Source organism: Ictalurus punctatus, chromosome 11 (assembly GCF_001660625.3).
Source record: "Ictalurus punctatus breed USDA103 chromosome 11, Coco_2.0, whole genome shotgun sequence".
Taxonomy (NCBI): domain Eukaryota; kingdom Metazoa; phylum Chordata; class Actinopteri; order Siluriformes; family Ictaluridae; genus Ictalurus; species Ictalurus punctatus.
Window position 1 is genome coordinate 24,651,847 of NC_030426.2, and position 20,136 is coordinate 24,671,982.

Genomic DNA, 20,136 nt, shown 5'->3' on the forward strand with positions numbered 1-20,136 from the left:
CTTGGGTTTTGGAAAAGCACTAAATTAATTTAACATGTTACTACTGCTTCCCTTTTTATGATTTTTAGATTAACATATTGCCTCTTTATTCACACGAACACGAACACACACACACACACACACACACACACACACACACACACACACACACATTATTAATAGCTTTTATAGTTCATTCCGAGATGAGTCCCCTAGCCAGGCAAGTCATGTGGGAGACTGTAATAAACTATCATCATGTTGGGAAAAAACGTCACCCCTGTCTTCATTTAAATGATAATGGAGGCCGCAGGAAGTGCAATTAAAGTGACAGTAACCTGGTTGTTTCAAGCTTGCTTTGTCTCGCAAAGAAAAATGGATAGTAGTGAATGTGTCTGGTTTACAGCTCTGTGGGTAGCGATAACACACACACACACACAAACACACGCATGCATGCAGCAAGAGGATCATACTGTGGCCCAGTGATACTTGAAGAGGTGATTTAGAGTGTTTTTCCCTTATGAGACATGCTGAGGCCTAACATTTCACTGCTGAAATACGACATAATTGTGCTGTTATAGTTTTTTTTTTTTTCTAGTTGCTTGCAGAAATTTTAAGAAACAGTGTCTCTACTCAAAATTGCCCTTACACATTTGTCCAAACTATACAAAACTTTTCTAAATCTTACAGGACAACTCAATCCTTTCTATTTTTTAATTTGAGGAGATATTTGAATACAAACAAAAACTCCTCACAATGAAATATTTGCATAAAAACAGCTAAAAGAAATAGATAGATAGATGGATGGATGCACTTTAATGATCGAGTGGGTGGTGTTGCTGTGGGTGCGGGTATTGGGGATTGTGCTGTTGCAGTTAGTATTCTGGTGGAGGTGTGGTTCGGTGTTGAGTGTGTTGTTGCAGTTGTTGTTGGTGGTATTGCGGTGTTGGAGTAGTCAGTGGTTTTAATGATTGATGTTGCGGTTGGTATTGTTAGTGGGATTGCACTTTTGGAGTGGTGTGTGGTAGTGTTGATTGTGCTGTTACAGTTGTTATAATTGATGGTGTTATTGTAGTGTTGGTGTGGTGGGTGGTGGTGATTGTGTTGGGGATTGTGCTGTTGCAGTTGGTCTTGTTGTTGGTGGTATATGCAGTGCTGAAGGTGTGGGTGGTGGTGTTGATTGTGCTGTTGGAGTTGTTATTGTTGGTGGTGGTATTGCAGTGTTGCAGTGGTGATTGGTGGTGTTCATTGTGCTGTTGGAGTTGTTCTTGTTATTGGTGGTATTGCAGTGTTGGAGTAGTGGGTGGTGATGTTAATTGTTCTGTTGGAGGTGTTACTGTTGTTGGTGTTATTGCAGTCATGGGTGGTGGTGTTGATTGTGCTGTTGCAATTGTTATTATTGTTGGTGCCATTGCAGTGTTGGAGTGGTGGGTGGCACGGTTGATTGAGCTGTTGGAGGTGTTATTGTTGGTAGTGGTATTGCAGTGTTGGAGTGGTGGGTGGCAAGGTTGATTGAGCTGTTGGAGGTGTTATTGTTGGTAGTGGTATTGCAGTGTTGGAGTGGTGGGTGGTAGTCTTGATTGAACTGTTGCAGTTGGTATTGTTGATGGTATTGTACTGTTGGAATGGTAGTGTTGAATGTGCTATTGCAGTTGTTATTGTTGTTGGTGGTATTGTAGTGTTGGTATGGTGGTTAGTGGTGTTGATTGTGCTGTTGGAGTTGTTATTGTTGTTGGTGGTATTGTAGCGCTGGTGTAGTGGTTGGTGATGTTGATTGTGCTGTTGGAGTTGTTAATGTTGGTGGTATTGCAGGTTTGGAGTGGTGTGTGGTGATTGATTGTGCTGGTGGAGGTGTTATTCGTGTTGGTGGTGGTATTGTAGTGTTGGATTTGTGGTGACTCCGGTTTCCTCCCCCAGTCCAAAGACATGCATGCTAGGCTGATTGGCGTGTCTAAAGTGTCCGTAGTGTATGAATGGGTGTGTGAGTGTATGTGATTGTGCCCTGCAATGGATTGGCACCCTGTCCAGGGTGTACCCCGCCTTGTGCCCCATGCTCCCTGGGATAGGCTCCAGGTTCCCCGTGACCCTGAAAAGGAGTAAGCGGTAGAAGATGGATGGATGGATGGATTTGTGGTGGTGGTTTTGATCGTGCTGTTAACGTTGTTGGTGGTGGTGGTATTGCAATGTTGATGTTTTATCAAGAATGTTTTTGTGGAGAGAGTGTGTGTGTGTTGGCGAATGTTGGTGTTTCATGGAGAATGTTGTTGTTTTGTGGAGAATTGTTGTGTGTTTTGCTGAATGCTGGTTTTTGCTGACTGTTGATGTTTAATAGTGAATGTTGGTGTTTTAAGGAGAACGTGTTTGTGTGTGTTGGTAAATAGGGGTGTTTCTTAGTGAATGTTGATATTTATTAGTAAATGTAGGTCATGTATAGTGATTCTAGGTCAGTGGTGGTGAATGCTGGTGTTGTATAGAGAACATGTGTGTTGTCGCTTTTTGTAGGTGCTGGATGAAGAATGTGTTTTGGTGAATGTTGATGTTTTATGGAGAAAGCTTTTCTGTGTTGAGAATGTAGGGGTTGGATGGTAAATTCTGAGCTTTGATTGTCTGTTGTGTTTGGTATTTGAAACCTTATGGTTTATGTGCAGAATGTTACAGATCTCTTTGCACGGCTTCTTGCCTTTAGCGGCGTAAATATTTGGCAGGTATTCAATGGTGCGATCAGCGTTTCTATAAAAGGCAGATGGTCTCTTGATTGTAATTTGCATGTGTGATTAACTCCATTCAGAATGAAACCAGCTGCCCAAAGCTCTACTAAACATCTGTCTGAAAGAGTGTGTGTATTTGCGTGTGTGCATGATTGACTTGTGTCATCATTGACATTCTCTCTATGCGATGCCCTTTGTGAGTGATGGTGGTGTTTGTTTTGATTGAGAGAGAAAGGAGAGACAAAGAAAGAGAGAAAGGTGTTCCCAGTGAACATTTGATCTGAAAGAGTGGGGGGTATTTCAATCTCAGGGGTGCATGTATCTGAGAGGACTGTGTGTGTGTGTGTGTGTGTGTGTGTGTGTGTGTCTGGAAGCAAGTGCATTCAAGTGTGAAATGATTCTGTTAGTGTGTCATCTGTTTCCCTCATGTTGTACCACCATCTCCAACCCAACATAGACCACTGAGAGATCATCTTTGATACATTTTTATTTTAAAAAGCTGAAATAATATCAATGTTATACTGAATATTGCATTATTGGTGTTGGACTAATATTGTCTTGACTGGTGTGTTTTTTAGACTGTGCTGTTTTAGATTGTTATCCTTCTATAAGACAAAGTGGACGAGTGTTAACCAAACACCAATAAAAAACAACAACCAAACATGAGGAACTCCACCAACACCAGCCAAACCACAATACTAACAACTTAACCACCAAAACCACAACACCACGAACACCACCAATATCACAACAGCAATAACTATAGCAACACCATCAACTCCACCTATACCACCAACAACACATCAAACCGCACTAACCACAAACAACCCCACAAACATCACTAAAACCACAACACCAATAACTCCACTAACACCACCAAAACCACAACACCAACAACCCGACTAACATCACCAAAAGCATAACACCAATAACTCCACCAACGCTACCTAAACCACAACACCAACAACCCTACTAACACCAGCAAAATCACACCAACAACCCACAAACACCACCAAAACCACAACACCAATAACTCCACTAACACCACCAAAACCACAACACCAACAACCCCACTAACATCACCAAAAGCATAACACCAATAACTCCACCAACGCTACCTAAACCACAACACCAACAACCCTACTAACACCAGCAAAATCACACCAACAACCCACAAACACCACCAAAACCACAACACCAATAACTCCACTAACATCACCAAAATCACACCAAATAGTCCACTAACACCAAGAACTCCACTAACATCAACACCACTAACATCACTAAAACTACAATACCAACAACTCTACTAACACCTCGAATACCACACCAACAAGTCCACTAACACTAAGTACTCCACTAATGTCAACACCACTAACACAACAGCACAACAATTCCCACTAACACCACCAAACCACAATACCAACAACTCCACTAACACCACCAAAACCACATCAACAACTCCGTTAACACCCGTGAAACACCAAGAACTCCACTAACATCATTAACACCACTAACACCAACAATACAACCAACACCAGCACCAACACCTCCACCAATGCCATTAACTCCAAAACCACACCAACAACCCCAGCAACACCACAACCAATAACTCCATCAATGCTACCAACAACACAACACTAAAGAATCCAAAACACAACAATAAATATCACAGCTCCACCAACACGACTAAGAATGAAATCCCAACAACCCCACTAACACCAATGACTCCACCAACACCACAAATCTACAACAACAACTACTTCACCAACACCACAAAATCCACAACATCAACTACTTCACCAAAACCACCAAAATTGCAAAACCAACAACTCCACCAAAACCACAATATCAACAACCTGACTAACACAAACTGTAGTAACACCAAAACAGTAGACATTGTCAGATTGCCTCCTCAAAGAGATCCAGGTCCATACATCAGAATAGTCAGCTAGTAGACTGACTACTGAAGCAATGGGGGGAGGGGAGGGGGGTGATTACCCACTGCGGGGAACGCTATAATGTGTGTGTGGGCGACGTGATTATAGGAGAATTCACCCTCCATGTCATACACTTCAGTCTCTGACATAACACAGCATTACATAACCACACAACCTGCCACTAAGAAAAAGAAACGAAAGGTTGTAGCAGTAGAAATGGTACCACAGAACACTTTAGATGTAAATCTGTTTTTGGTTTTATGTGCAGCTGCTTCACATCTGAAATACCACCTGGAACAACAAAGTTCCTCTCATTATTTTCAGATATAATAGCGCAACCTGGTGTGTCCTGAGGACAAAATCTTCAGAGAATCAAATAGGATCCCAAGCAAGCACAACAGCAGAAGGTGAGTCACGAGTGCAGAAGAAACATCAGCATGAATCGTGCAGGTCCGGAGGAGCCCGAGCACTAAACGTTTATCAGGATCAAGCACTGGAATCATGTACCGCTTGACAGAGAAGGAGAGCAGATTATTAGCTTTGCGCTTATCCTCTTCTCAAGTCTCCTTCTGATGAATCATGTTTTTTCGACCAATAGAGAATTATCATCCTCGGATTGCAGCTTTGTCCTGTCACTGATAAACAACACCGTTTTTTCTTTCCAAGCCATTTCTATTTCCTTGTGTGTGTGTGTGTGTGAGAGAGAGAGAGAGATTTAGGATTTACATAGTACTGCCCACAGTGAGTTACACCAGCTGGACAAGAGCAGGTTATCTTCATCACTCTGCTCTCTTCATCATCCTCTCAATCTTACTGTGTCCTGCACTTCTCTCTCACGCGCTCACGGAGATGAACGCCACGTGTCCAGATGTTTATTGGGCAAGAAATACGAACACTGTTTTTTTTTTTTTTTTAAAGACACTACCATCACTCTCAACTGCTCATTATTGCAACTGTCTTTTAAATCTCTCTGAACCAATACCTCGCCATGTGTGTGTGTGTGTGTGAGAGAGACATATATTCAGCACTGGTCCTAACTGACTGCAAATGAAATGCTTGTTGTATTTCACAATGGCAGAAAACCTGATAATCCAGGCTCAAATGGCACTTCCTCACCATCGCTGTCGTGGTATTTCTTGACAGCGGTTTCACTAGTGATTACATTGTTCGTCTCCTGTGTCTTGCTACGGATAGAATATACAGCGAGGCACGCAATCGTCATTTCATTATGTCTGATGAAGACATTAGAGAGCAGAAAGGCGTCAGTAATGGACTCATTTATTTGCATTCGGAGCTTATATATCAACACAACGCAAGCCTGGAACACAACGTGTGTATTGTGTGTGGATTTTTTTTTTTTTCATTGAGTTGCTTATTGTGTTCTGAGAAAAAGCTCAGATTAATTCGTTGTTTATGTTGTTGTTGTTGTTTTTAACAAAGAATTTAAAATGATATCTCTGTCTTTTTGGAATATATGTATATGGTTTTTCCCAAATTTCTTACTGTGGTCTGGGGTCAATGCACAGGCAGACACGATCAACACAGATCCGTTATCTTCCCTGCTAGAAAAAAAAAAATCCCCACCATGAGCAGCAAGCAAACTGTTTTATCATGAATGTTTTAATCCAGAGGTTGTCCACTGTGGTTTGGAATTGGGCCCAGCAAAGTAACTTAGTGGACCAACCTAAAAAAAAATACTCTGAAAAAAGCTTTCTGCAATTCGATAATTGCAGCTTATCCAATCACATATATTGAGTAAGAAAGTAATAACACACGATACACCGTGTTCACGCCAGGGTGGTGTGATACAGCCCAAATGAACGTCTTGTATGAGCTGTTACTGTAGAAACAATAATGTATTAGAACGAGTGCATTAATTTAAAACCAGAACTACTGTTATACAAAAATAATGCTCACCTTCTGACCAATCGGATTCGAGAAATCAACCATGCACAGACCGGACCAGAGACTAGTCACAGAGCTAAAAACATTCAATCAAGTGAAGTGATGACATGTCTGATGTAAATAAATAAATAAATAAATAAATAAATAAAAATAAAAGAAGAGGGAAAAGTCAAGGACAAAAATATTAGACAGCAAATCTGTATGGGGAAATGGTAGCTCAGCAGTTAAGACATTGGCCTTCTGCTCAGAAGGTCATGAGTTCAAATCCCAGCACTGCCAAGCTGCCACGGTTGGGCCCTTGAGCAAGGCCCTTAACCCTCAACTGCTCAGATGTATAAATGAGGCGATTATAAGTTGCTCTGGATATGGAGTCTGCCAAATGCTGTAATGTAATATTTATTCCTGCTGCAAGTTCAGGACCAGTGCAAAATAAAACATAACAAATCGTCTCGTTTATCTCGTCACCATTCGGTCATGTTAGTCATTTATCCAGACGTTTAAAGCAAGAGAGAACATCTTTATGCACTCCACAGTGTCGGCATACATCGAGTCTGCCTCGTTAGTCCGGTTCTGTTTCAGCAGTCCTGTAGACTTTATTAGAGGAAATAATTTACATTGTATTAACATAATACTGTTAGGAAGCAGCTTTGGAGAAATCCATAGATTTAACTCCCTAATGAACAATCCAGAGTTGACAGTGGCACGGAAAAACTCCCTGAGATGACATGAGGAAGAGACAATGAGAGTCTCAAAGCAGCATGTACAGAACAGCTAGAGAGAGGGAGAGGGAGAGAGAAAGAACAGTTTATTAGCCATGCTCTTATCCTACAGTGTTTTTTTCTCTTCTCAAGTCTCCTGCTGATGAATCATGTTTTTTTTTTTCCACCAGTAGAGAATTATCCTCATCCTGTTAGCAGCACTGATAAACAGCGACCCTTTTCTTTCCAGGCCAGGAAACACAATCTGTCTCTTCTGTTCCTTGTTGTTTGGTTTATTTTGATCTTTTTGCACACATCATTCTATGGATCTTGGCTTGACATGAATAGGAATGTGTGTTAAAAAAAAAAAAAGGTCCTATCTGGAAGGGATTAGTTTATCAGGAGGATGAGTGTACTAAAATATTTGTATGTCTCCTTTGCGATGAAACGGCATGTGAAAGGCTATAAATCCGGTTATTTTCTTATGAAGCCAGATGTTTGCAACAAAAACAGTGATATGATAACATAACTGGATCATGAATTGATGTATAGAATGCTACATTGGTGTGATAGGTGAATATAAAGTGAGGAATTTTACCGGTTATACCACTGTTTAATAAATTACAATTTACCCAGCCTGCCGGATGCTTTATTTCGATTAAAAAAAAAAAGTTTTTCCTCATAATGAGCTCAAGACATAGATGAAGTGATGTAACTTGTAGCAACTACATTCATTTAGGTTTTCCTTGAGCATAAATCATATTGTGGTTGAACGAAATATTTTCCTCTTAAATCACAAGCTAAAATTGAGCAAATATGGTGAGTAGCAGCGGTCACAGAGACTAATTTCCCAAACAGGACACTGTTTAGTCTGATAGAAATAAAATCATAGGTCAAAGACAGACTTTCTCAAGGCTGTAAGGAGAAACAAACCAACCCTGATGATCTGGAAGGAAATAAAATCACAGAGTAGCGCCTGTAAATACATGTGCCATTCAAATAGAGCCAAAGACAAATGTTTGATCAGCTATGTCACAGTGGACCATGTTGTAATCCTTATTTTCCTTATATGGTCACAGCTTCCTGTCCTCTTTATCCCTCACACGTAGAGTTGGTTGTTGATTCTATTCTTTAATTCCCATGTTCTGTAGTTTCCATATTTGGTCACAATGCTCTATCAACTCCAATAATGCTCTTTTATCATTGTTTGCTACTTACGTTCTTCATCTTTCCTGAATTCAGGGATCCATGCTACATCAGTCATCTCCTGCCATCCAAAGTCACTCAACCTAAACCTAGTCCAGATGGTTTGATGACCGTAGAGTGAAGGAAAACCAAGCAAAGGCGCTCGGGACATGGGAACTTTTTCAGGACTGAAGGAGAATGACCTCGAGATCTTCGTGAAGCTGCTGAGAGACCATGAGAACTGTGGTTACAACGAAGAACGGAAAAACAGGACTGGGTTTGATTTCTTATTGCATAATTCCAGATGTTTCATCAGTGTCCCCTTTTGGAAACCAGTGAGAACAAGAATAAAAGTATAAATCAGTAGCTATGTCCCCAAATTGAACCACTATATGCGATCTCTATATTAATAAAGATGTATCTCATAGAACCGAGAGTTTGTTAGAGAACACACCCAAACAAACAGCATCATGAAGACCAAGGAGCTATCCGAACACATTTAGGAGAGAATATCGCAATCCTGCCTAAAGGAAGCCGTCCACATAATGTCAGTGAGCAGGTAAAGAAGGAATTAGTCAGAGAAGCAACCAAGAGGCTTAACACTCAACGTGATGCCACCACCATCATGCTTCACTCAATATAATATACGACATTTAATCCCAATGAAATACATTTCAGTTGAGGTTTTAACACTACAAATGGTGCACAAGTTCAACATTGGTGAAAATCTATGCAACATGCTGTATGTTCTTGTATCTGTGTAATGTGGGAAACAGAGCAACAAAATAATATAGATAGCAAACAGGAAGACATAAAACACATGCCTGAAGCAAATATGGACAACAGCAGATGTTGTTCAGCTCCGGCTCATTGGTTTCTGGACAGTCCCACCTGCTGTTCACTCATGATGAAGGTCATTCTCACTCATCCTCTGCATTCAAATCATCATCCCTCTCTATCGCTCTCTCTCTCTTGCTCTCGCGCTCGCTCTCTCTCTCCTTTTCTCTCGCTCTCTCTCCAGCACCAGTCAGTGGTGTCACGGGCTCTTCATTCCAGTCACACACTCAAAAAGAGGACAAGTGGTGCTTTTTGTTCTGCTGACAAAACACGCACACACACACACACACACACACACACACACACACACACACACACACACATTCGTCCTCTGTTACATAAACATGACAAGCCCATTATTCTGTTCACATCCTCATGCAGCTCGATACACACCTGATATAATCAGCACCGACAGCAGGGACTCGGGGAAAGGACAGAAACTATTGAGATACGGCTGATGACTGATTATAAGATAATTTTACGTTTTTATCAGAAAGAGCTTTTCTGCATGAACTCCATCCATCCATCCATCTTCTATACCGCTTATCCTTCACTTCAGGGTCATGGGGAACCTGGAGTCTATCCCAGGGAGCATGGGGCACAAGGCGGGGTACACCCTGGACAGGGTGCCAGTCCATCGCAGGGCACAATCACACACACACTCACACACCCATTCATACACTACGGACACTTTGGACACGCCGATCAGCCTACCATGCATGTCTTTGGACTGGGGGAGGTAACCGGAGTACCCGGAGGAAACCCCCGCAGCACGGGGAGAACACGCAAACTCCGCACACACAGGACCACGGTGGGAATCGAACCCTGGATGTGTGAGGCGAACGTGCTAACCACTAAGCCACCGTGCGCCCCTATTATTATTATTATTATTATTATTATTATTATTATTATTATTATTATTATATTGCAGTTATTATTTAGTCACATGTGATTTCAGACATTTGACATTCGTTTCCATCTCACCTGTTTACACTACTAATGATTTGTACTGTGTTTTGTTTTTTTGTTTGTTTTTTTCTTCAAAATTCTTTTTTGTATTAGGCTTTTATTTGTCAAATATACATTATAATACAGTGAAAAGCACAATGAAATATCTTTCCTGTACAGTAAAATGATTACTATTTTTCTATTACTATATACCGTAGTAGTACACTAAATACCACACTGTAAAACATTTACCTGCTGCCTTAAAAACTGCCGTAAACTCAACTTGAAAATAACCTTCGTTATTACTTTAAGTTTGAATTAAGTTTAATGTTTCATTTCTGAAAACTCATAAACCTGAGTTCAATCTCTTAAAACTTGTCACGACAATTTGAGTTAAATAGAAGAAATAAGTTCACATAACTTCATGGGGCTATCACGTTTTACAGTGTAGGTACTATAGGCTATGTGAATGGGTTCCGGGTTGGTTCATGTTTCACCCGGAATATTTAAGAAGCGGAACCATTACCCGTTGCCTAGGTAACGGCACGCTTGTTGGTGTATGCTAATTCCTTCACGTCGTTTTAAGGCCAAAACCGAGCTGGCTAATAATACATGTTTACTACAATTCGCTTTATTACAGCAGAACAATTATTTAGCGCTACAGAGGAACTCCTAAACCAACAGAACACACAGAAAAGCCTTGATTAGTTTTCAGTAAGCCTTTAACACTATCTGGTCAGATGAGCAGGTAGGTTTGTGTAGCTAGTAGCTAAAGCTAGCTAAGTTGTTTACAGGTTTAATAGTTAATGTAACTGAATTAACTGATTCCATAATGCAGACCTGTGTGGTTTTCCAATTCCAATCTGACTTATGTTTAATTCATTGTTTGTTTGCATGTTTATCTCAGACATATGGACTTACACATATATTTACTCTTCACAGCACACAGATCAGATCTTAAATACCATTTAATACACACTTAGCAGATTAAATAAGCTAATAAAAGTGACTATCTATCTATATATCTATCTAGCTATCTATCTAGCTAGCTAGTATGCTAACACATAGCACAAATCAGAAATTGTTTATTAAACCCACTTTGTTTTATAACTTTAGCCTACAGTGTGTCGGGACCTCCTCAAAAGTCCCAGCAAAGGTAAGAAAGACGATCTAGAACAGTGTAACGTTGCCGTCTCGATCCTGAGCTCAGTTTACTGTCTGTATGGAGTTCCTCTGCAGGCTCTCCTCGAGTCCATCCATTTGGGTTTCCTCCAAGTTCTCCAGTTTCCTCCTATTTCCCAAAAACATGCCAGTTGGTGTTCTGGCTAAGATAAATTGCCTGTAGGTGTGAAAGCGTGTGTATGTGTGTGTTGGTGTATCATGACACTGTGAGTTTGTTTTCTTCTCTAAGGCCAGCAGTGTAATGACACTTTCAGAGGATGTGGAAATACGTCGGTAGCTTTATATACTAGTCGAGGCATTCCTCCGTTATCAGAGTAATGAGTTATAAGAGGAAAGGTATTGGGAATGCTAAATAAACCGATACCTAGGAAATGTTTTAATGCTTATAAAGTACTACTCAGTTGAATACGCAGTTTTTTTTTTTGGAGGTTGTTTCTGAGGGCATGCAAAAGACGAGTTCCATTCAGTTTTGCAATCTTCACTTTCACTCATTAATGTTTTCATACTTACAGGATTTAGAAGCTGTCAAACCAGGAGTCCTCATCTCCAGAGGTAGTCATACACATCTTCCACCTTTCTCCATAAAACATTCCTCGTAAGTAAGGAGTAAAACATTCGGGGGTCATGCCGTTATAGGAAAATAATCAACGGCGCGGTGGTGTGATGAAGCGGAGTCACTGTTACCGCACTCCTGAAGTGTTTCATTCCTCGTATACCACAGCAGCTTAGCCACGATTGCAATTTAGAATTTATTAACGAGTAATGTCGTACTTTTATCCGTTTATAGTTAAGTTTAACGTTGTTGTCCGTGAAAGAAGTCAGTTCCTGTTCACTCGCTTTGTAGAAGCTACGAACAGCAGCGTCATCGCCAGACTTTCCCCATGTCAGTAAACTTCAACTGTTACAATGCTCTAACACCAGAGACTCCTTCCGAACACGCTAAATAAACGTCTCGTCAGAACAAATCGACAGCTTACAAACCTTTTACTCCACTGTTACTATAGAAACGATAACGAGTGCATGGATATATACTGTAAATAAACAGGGCTGCTGTTATAGAGAACTAATCAACATCTTCTGACCAATCAGAATTGAGAATTCAACAGCTCTGTGGTGTAAACTGTAATATTACAGCTTGTGTGCGTGTGTGTGTTCTAATCAATAAAACAGAATAACTGAGATAAATCACTGCTAACATTTGTGAACACTTGTTGCGTCATTTCCACATCTCTCCTTTTTTTGCAGATGCACCAGTGAATAAATCGGTCCAGTCAAAGACACAGTAGGTTCAAACCCCTAATCTTCTAAATACAATCTCTCCAAATAATATTGTAGTGTTCAATACTTAGAAATTCGGTCTCGTCTCTCTAGGACATCATTTTATTTATATATATATATTTTTTAATACGACATTTATTTGACATTTCTCAATCTGTCATATCTTCATATCATCTCCGTTATGCTCAGTATAAACAATATAGACAATCCTGAAGGAATAAGAGACCCTAAAGTCCTTCGCAGTGGTCAGTGTGAATTCTGATCGCATGTATGTGAGTGCTGTTCTTCCCCAAATGGCTCAGTGGGTCCACAGATTGGAATCAGTATCTGATTATATATCCACATTCCTTTGACCGGCTCAGGGAACTGCTGTGTGTTTTTCTGTTAGTTTTATAATATTTTTGTATCCTGTTAAGGCGTCAGAAACCCAAAGCGAGCACATGGCCAGATGGACAGCAGATCAGATCGTCAGCGATCACCGAGAGGAGACGTGACAACGGAAACGTGGACCGGTGAGATATGTTGTTACATTGTACCATTTGGTTTAATGGAAATGTCTCTCTTTTTTTTGTTTTTGGGTGTATTGTAGGCACGGTTTGTTCGTTTGTTTGGTTGTTGTTGTTGTTGTTTAAAAAGTCTAAAGCACCTTTTATGGTTAACTTTTAAGTTATGCAGTCCCTCCAGGATTTCACGATTTTTCGCGATCGCAGAAATCGACGCAAAATCGAGCAAACGCCGCAATATTGAGAGCAGCGTGCAATTTTTCACAATCACCGCAGATTTTCAACAGGTTCGGGCCGAGCCACTTCGTGTGACGTCATCACAGCGCGCATTCAGAAAAAGCCCTCTTCGTTTCACATGCGTCGAGCGTGAGTACAGCTAAAAGGTCTCGTTTACTGTCAAACATCGCCATGGCCGTGCAATCGCAGTTTCTCCAGTTCAAGTCATTTTGAGCAAAAAAAAACTCGCAAATTTTCAACAACAACAAAAAAAAAAAACACAGCAAAATCAAACGTGTTTCCTGTACGGACTGCCTAAAAGCAGGACAGTTTTAGCTATATTCCTCCAGTTACCTCTCTCCGTCATGTTTTTCCACACTTTTAATTTGACTATTAATTGACCATAACCTTATATTCAATTCAGGATCACAGAGGCTCCAGAGCCGGTCTCAGAAACACCGAGTGCACAGCTGGAGAAGAGCTTTAAAAAGACAAAAATCAAGCACGGACCATCACGGTATATTGAACTCCCTGTTTCTGATCCGAGACTAAAATGTTGTTGTTGTTTTTTTTTGTATATTAGGAAAAAGTGTATAAAAATAAAAGCTCTTATTCAGTACGTTTACACGGACGACGATAATCTGATATGAACCCGATTAAGACGAGACTCTGATTAAGAAACTAGCATGTAAACAGAGATTATCGATGACCTTAATCCGATTAAAGTCACACTCGAAGTAAACACAAACGGAATTAAGATGTGTGGAGTATTCCTGTTTTAGTCGCATTATCGACGTGCGTTACAGACGTGTACACACTTTAATCACACTATTAACGTCGTGTGAGAGTTTTCACCGCATTGTGCGACAGGACACGTACACACACGGCAGCGCTCAACCGTTTTACGGCAAACAAGAGAGCACGGCTGCGTCCCAAACCGCGTACTTACCTACTGTATAGTAGGAGAAATACATGTATCTCGGCTACTATATAGACGGTAAGTACGTGGTTTGGGACGCAGCCCACGGCTTCAAGCAGTCGTCTATTAGCGCGTACAGCACGACTAATAATTAACTGCACTTGAAGTGTTCGTAAAATTAAAAATAAAAACACCCAAAACTGTATACGGTTCCATAACGAAGACCGACTGTACGTCGATACGTGAAATTCTGGAGGGAACGTCGGACGGCGTGACGCAGTGACGTAATGACGTGTGTTGTTTATCGCTTTACGTTCTATAACACGTAAAACAGGAACATGAAAGGAGTATTCTAAAAGCGACTCATGTAAACACCTTAATCAGAATATTGTCTTATTCAGAATAAGGTCAATAATTAGATTATTGCTGTCCATGTAAACATAGTCAGTATTGATATCAATACTATTAGTAACGTTCTTACTCACCGTATACAGTGTATATCATTTCCCCAAGTCTACTAGTTGAGTTCTGAAGTTTATTATGTTGCATCTCCGAGACTATCTGCCATGATGCACGTCGCATAATTATATCACATGCCATAAAGCTCATGTTTTTGTGCCTGGTATTCAGTATATCGTGTCTCACATGGACGAGAAAAAGCAGGATGTGTTCGTGTCCGCTCTCGTGTTTTATGGGCCGTGGATGCCGACGGCACTCGTTCTCAACTCCATTACATTTTTATAATCTTTTATACCAGGAGCGAGACGCATGTCGGTTTACAGGCTCCGTCGCCAGTAGACACGACCACGCACAGACAGGAAAAATCGCCTAGACACACTGCTCCTGCTGGTGCAGGTATTTAAAGCCGTTTCACTCCGTCATACCTGAAAGGTGGTAAGCATTTAGTACGATAATGTATGCAATGTAAAGTACACATTTTATACCTGTTGAGTTCTGGATTCTGATTGGGTTGATTAGTTTTCTCTGACAGCAGCTCGCAGGTTTACCTTAACGCACTCCTTGTAATACGTTAAAGTTCCCGTAGTAAAAACTTATTCACAGGGACTTTTACAACTCGTGTTACATACAGTAGCCACACGCGTCCGGTGTGCCGCGTTTGCAGAAGAGAAGACCGTAAGTGCAGAGTGTGCGCAGAAGATGTGTGAAGCTGTAGTCCAGGTGCCCCGATACCTGGGAGTGCCAAAGCATGGAACTGGCCGAAGCACAAGCGAGGCAGAGAGCCGAGGTGAAGAAGAGTGTGAAGAAGAGGATGAGGACGCAGATGAATTTCGTGCTCCCATTGAGCTGCTTGCAGAGGTCAGGCACCTGTATACTCATCATTTATGTATTTATCAGTACACACTGGAAAAAGCTGCTGAAGATGTGTGTTGTGTTGTGTGCGTGCGTATGTGAATGTGTTCTCCTTTAGTTCCTGAAGGCTGTGATGGAAAGGAACTACACACTCTGCAAGAAACTCTGCCAGATGAGTGAGTGCTACTGCATGCAGTTTATCACATGGTATTGAGTTTTACTTGATTATTTTTGTCCAGGAAATCATGCAGTTCCAGTGAAGGAGGCGTGGCCTTTGTTCATTTCAGTCATGGTGAAGGAGGCGTGGCCTTTGTTCATGTCAGTCATGGTGAAGGAGGCGTGGCCTTTGTTCATTTCAGTCATGGTGAAGGAGGCGGGGCCGTTGTTCATGTCAGTCATGGTGAAGGAGGCGTGGCCTTTGTTCATGTCAGTCATGGTGAAGGAGGCGGGGCCGTTGTTCATGTCAGTCATGGTGAAGGAGGCGTGGCCTTTGTTCATGTCAGTCATGTGAAGGAGGTGTGGCCTTTGCTTATGTCAGTCACAGTTAAGGAGGCGTGGCATCTGTGTTTGTCAGTCACAGTGAAGGAGGTGTGGCATCTGTGTTTGTCAGTCACAATGAAGGAGGCGTGGCCTTTATTCATGTCAGTCACAGTGAAGGAGGCGTGGCCTTTGTTCATGTCAGTGGCGTGGTCTCTGTGTTTATCAGTCACAGTGAAGCAGGCTTGTCCTCTGTGTTTGCCAGTCACAATGAAGGAGGTGTGGCCTCTGTGGTTAAGTCATTTTTATTCATTCAGTCATGTCATATTAATTCATTGACTAAAATGGTATTGAGCATTATTTAATAAAAGGAATTTTAGTGCAGTAGTGTGTCAAACTGTAGCCCAGAATTTTAAACACAACTTTTACATAACCATCACTGCACTAGTTTATTTACTTTCTTCTTTCAACTACAGTAATCTCACACAATTATACGTTCTTCTCTCAGGCTTTGTTTGTTTCCTTTTTATTGTCTTTCAGTTCTTATTTATGAACCAGAGAACCCCGAGGCCAAACACTTCCTTCCTCTAATCGAAGAGAGACTACTGATAGGTGAGACAATAATATTCATTTCTTTCTGCCTACTTCACTCTCGCTATCTTTTGCCCTCTCAATTTATTTCAAGTGAAGATAGCTTCATTAGTCAGATTCTGTGAAGTTCATTATCTCCAAAGCATCTTCAAAGTGAATTAGGCACCTTAGTTAAATTAGTTCAAGTGCTCTTTTAACATACAGTGGTGCTTGAAAGTTTGTGAAAGTTAGAATTTTCTGTATTTCTGCATAAACATGACTTAAAGCATTTTCACACGAGTCCTAAAAGTAGAACCACCATAAAGAGAACCCAATTAAACAAATGCGACAAAATTATTATACTTGGTCATTTATTTATTGAGGAAAATGATCTAATGTTACACATCTGTGAGTGGCAAAAGTATGTGCACCTTTGCTTTCAGTATCAGGTGTGACTCCCTTGTGCAGTAATAAATGTAAATAAACGTTTGGGGTAACTGTCGATCGGTCCTGCACGTCATCTCGGAGGAATTTTATCCCGTTCCTCAGTACAGAACAGCTTCAGCTCTGGGATGTTGGGGGGTTTCCTCACATGAACTGCTCGCTTCAGGTTCTTCCACTACATTTCTTTTGGATTAAAGTCAGGACTTTGACTTGACTATTCCAAAACATTAACTTTATTCTTCTTTAACCGTTTGTAGGTAGAGCAACTCGTGTGTTTAGGGTCCTTGTCTTGCTGCATGACCCGCTTTCTCTTGAGATTCAGTTCATGAACAGATGTCCTGATGTTTTCCTTTAGAGTTTGCTGGTATAATTCAGAATGCATTGTTCTATCAATGATGTCGAGTCGTCCTGGACTAGAAGCAGCAAAACAGGCCCAAACCATGACACTACCACCAGCATGTTTCACAGATGGGATAAGGTTCTTATGCTGGAATGCAGTGTTTTCCTTTCTCCAAACATAACACTTCTTATTTAAACCAAAAATTCTATTTTGGGCACATCTGTCCACAAAACATTTTTCCAACAGCCTTCTGGCTTGTCCATTGATCTTTCAGTGTTCTTTTTAGAGAGCAGTGGCTTTCTCCTTGCAACCCTGCCATTCACACCATTGTTGTTCAGTGTTCTCCTGATGGTGGACTCATGAACATGAACATTAACATTAGCCAATGTGAGAGAGGACTTTAGTTGCTAAGAAGCTATTCTGGGTTCCTTTGTGACCTCGTGGACTGTTACACGTTCCTGCTCTTGGAGTGATCTTTGCTGGTCTCCACTCCTGTGGAGGGTAACAATGGTCTTGAATTCCCTCCATCTGTACACAATCTGTCTGACTGTGGATCGGTGGAGTCCAAACTCTTTAGAGATGCTTTTGTGACCTTTTCCAACCCGATGAACATCAACAACTCTTTTTCTGAGGTCCTCAGAAATCTCCTCTGTTCATGCCATGATAGACTTCCACAAACATGTGCTGTGAAGATCAGACTCAGATAGATCCGCGTTCTTTAAATAAAACAGGGCTCTCACTCACACACACCTGATCATCACCCCATTGATTGAAAACACCTGACTCTGACATCACCTTCAAATTAAACTGCTAATCCTAGACGTTCACATACGTTTGCCACTCTATGTAATGTAATATTGGATCATTGTCCTCAATAAATAAATGACTACGTATAGTATTTTTATTATACAGTATATAGTGTATAGTTACTACTGTCCTATTACTGCTGTTATAATTATGTCAATTTTCACTATGACACCAGCCTTCCTATAACAATAGCCTTTCTGTTAATAATGGAGTAGCACGACTACCGTAAAATGTTAGGCAATAAAGCTAATGCAGAAATGATCATAATTACACCACTTTGCTAGAGGGCAAGAATTGCTTCTTATAGTCTGGAAAATCTGCCGTGTGTGCGTTGTGTGTGCGTTCATCACTTTCAGAAGAAGCACAGGAAGGCTCCACCAGTGAAGACAACACATATGATGATGATGATGACGAGGATGATGATGAAAGCAGCAGCGGTAGTACTGATGATGATGATGATGATGATGATGATGATGATACAGACACAAGTACCGATTCAGATGGAGAGAACAGCTGCTCATCATCATCTGATAGAGAGGAGGAAGACATTAGCCAGCAGTGAAGGTCTCCTCGACAGCTGTCCAAACCTGTTCCAGCTCTACTCTTTTACTGTTGCGTTATATTCTTTCTATTTTCATGCTTAGATGTTTTGATTGAGTACAAATGAAATATATGTAGTAGGGTGCCAATTCTTATTAGATCCAACAGTAATCAAATGAATTCCTTTTAAATAAATACGATATTACACTTTCATTTTTTGCCAACATAGGAGTGCTAACATCAGGGCTTTTTTTTTTTTTTAAAGGTTTTGTTCCACTTAAAGCTGCTACTTTAGGAAAGTAGAGATTTTTTTCCCCCTCATAAACAAACATTGACGATTTTAGTAGAACTGCTATTGCAAAAGACCATTTTGTCACATGGGTCGTGCCGTGAGTGCCGAGCAATACTCGTTCAGATGTACTTCAAGGCTGTGTGCCAAACCACATAATACACAGTAGTATTTCTGAATAGTAATTGTGACTTGACACACTGTGTAGTTTGGTACTATGCCATTTGGGACACAGCCCAAGTATTCACAAATCACAGGTGGCCAGATAAGAGTGAAACTTCCCAACAAGTGCTTCCTATGACTCCCTGATCAAGCGGCAGCGCCCATGTTGTGTTCTTATGCTCGTTCTGTGATATTAAATGGAACATAACATACAGAATGAACTAGTCACTAGCTAAGAAGCTACGATATAAGCTCTGAGTAATAGAAAAAAAGGGTTGCTCCACTGTAATCCCACAACATACTGTAAACTGAAAACCTTGACACACTATGGTCTAGTTCTGTCTCGCCTATCCTGACTGGCAGGGGCAGTGAGGATCACCTGGATACCTTATTGTAAGCATGCATCCTGGGACCGTTCAATAAAACCCCTAAAATTCATATAACCCAGTATTTCCTTTCATCTCTTATACTGTAGTGGTGTTGACATCTGGCAACATATGGATCTCAAATGTTTTCATAGGCAATAATACAAAACTACTATTTTCCTAAGTAACTGGAAAAAGGGAGCTTTAACTTTGACACAACAATAAAAAGTGCCGTGTCAGATGACCAGGAAGTGCTGTTTGCACTTCCTTTACTGTAATCACATGGCATGGTAAAGGTCGTCCTTCAAAATTGTATAGATTTTTCGATATTTAGGCGAAACGGTTGTAATTTCGGATATTTTGCGTTTGCGCCTCGTTTTATAATTTGATGTTTCAAGAAAAAGAATTAAAAAGATACTTCACCAAAAGTATGTTTGTAAGTATTTTGAGTGAGGAAATCCATCAATATACTTTAATACTTTTATCAACTTCAGTTTGTACTTGCTGACCATCTGCACACGCATTTAATTCATGAT

General features: G+C 40.7%; 1 protein-coding gene across 3 annotated transcripts; it reads left to right on the forward strand.

Annotated features, from left to right (window-relative positions):
• Positions 1 to 10,707: 10,707 nt before the first annotated feature.
• Positions 10,708 to 19,986, forward strand: erich2 (glutamate-rich 2). 3 transcript variants are annotated; one of them, XM_017479376.2, is made up of 11 exons: positions 10,708 to 10,945; positions 11,314 to 11,353; positions 11,892 to 11,931; positions 12,625 to 12,661; positions 13,074 to 13,169; positions 13,801 to 13,893; positions 15,053 to 15,150; positions 15,386 to 15,612; positions 15,725 to 15,782; positions 16,624 to 16,695; positions 18,601 to 19,986. In XM_017479376.2, the coding sequence occupies exons 1-11, from the start codon at positions 10,938 to 10,940 to the stop codon at positions 18,804 to 18,806; spliced, it is 975 nt and encodes a 324-aa protein (XP_017334865.1). In that variant the 5' UTR covers positions 10,708 to 10,937; the 3' UTR covers positions 18,807 to 19,986. The 3 variants fall into 3 exon arrangements, with proteins under 3 accessions (XP_017334865.1, XP_017334866.1, XP_017334867.1); XM_017479377.2 differs by having other exon boundaries at positions 15,419 to 15,612; XM_017479378.3 differs by lacking the exon at positions 13,801 to 13,893.
• Positions 19,987 to 20,136: the final 150 nt, after the last annotated feature.

Excerpts from the sequence above, each read along its gene's own strand:
- erich2 (XM_017479376.2), top strand. Across the intron at positions 13,894-15,052 it reads ATCAAGCACGGACCATCACG|GAGCGAGACGCATGTCGGTT; the intron begins GTATATTGAACT and ends CTTTTATACCAG. Across the intron at positions 16,696-18,600 it reads CGAAGAGAGACTACTGATAG|AAGAAGCACAGGAAGGCTCC; the intron begins GTGAGACAATAA and ends CATCACTTTCAG.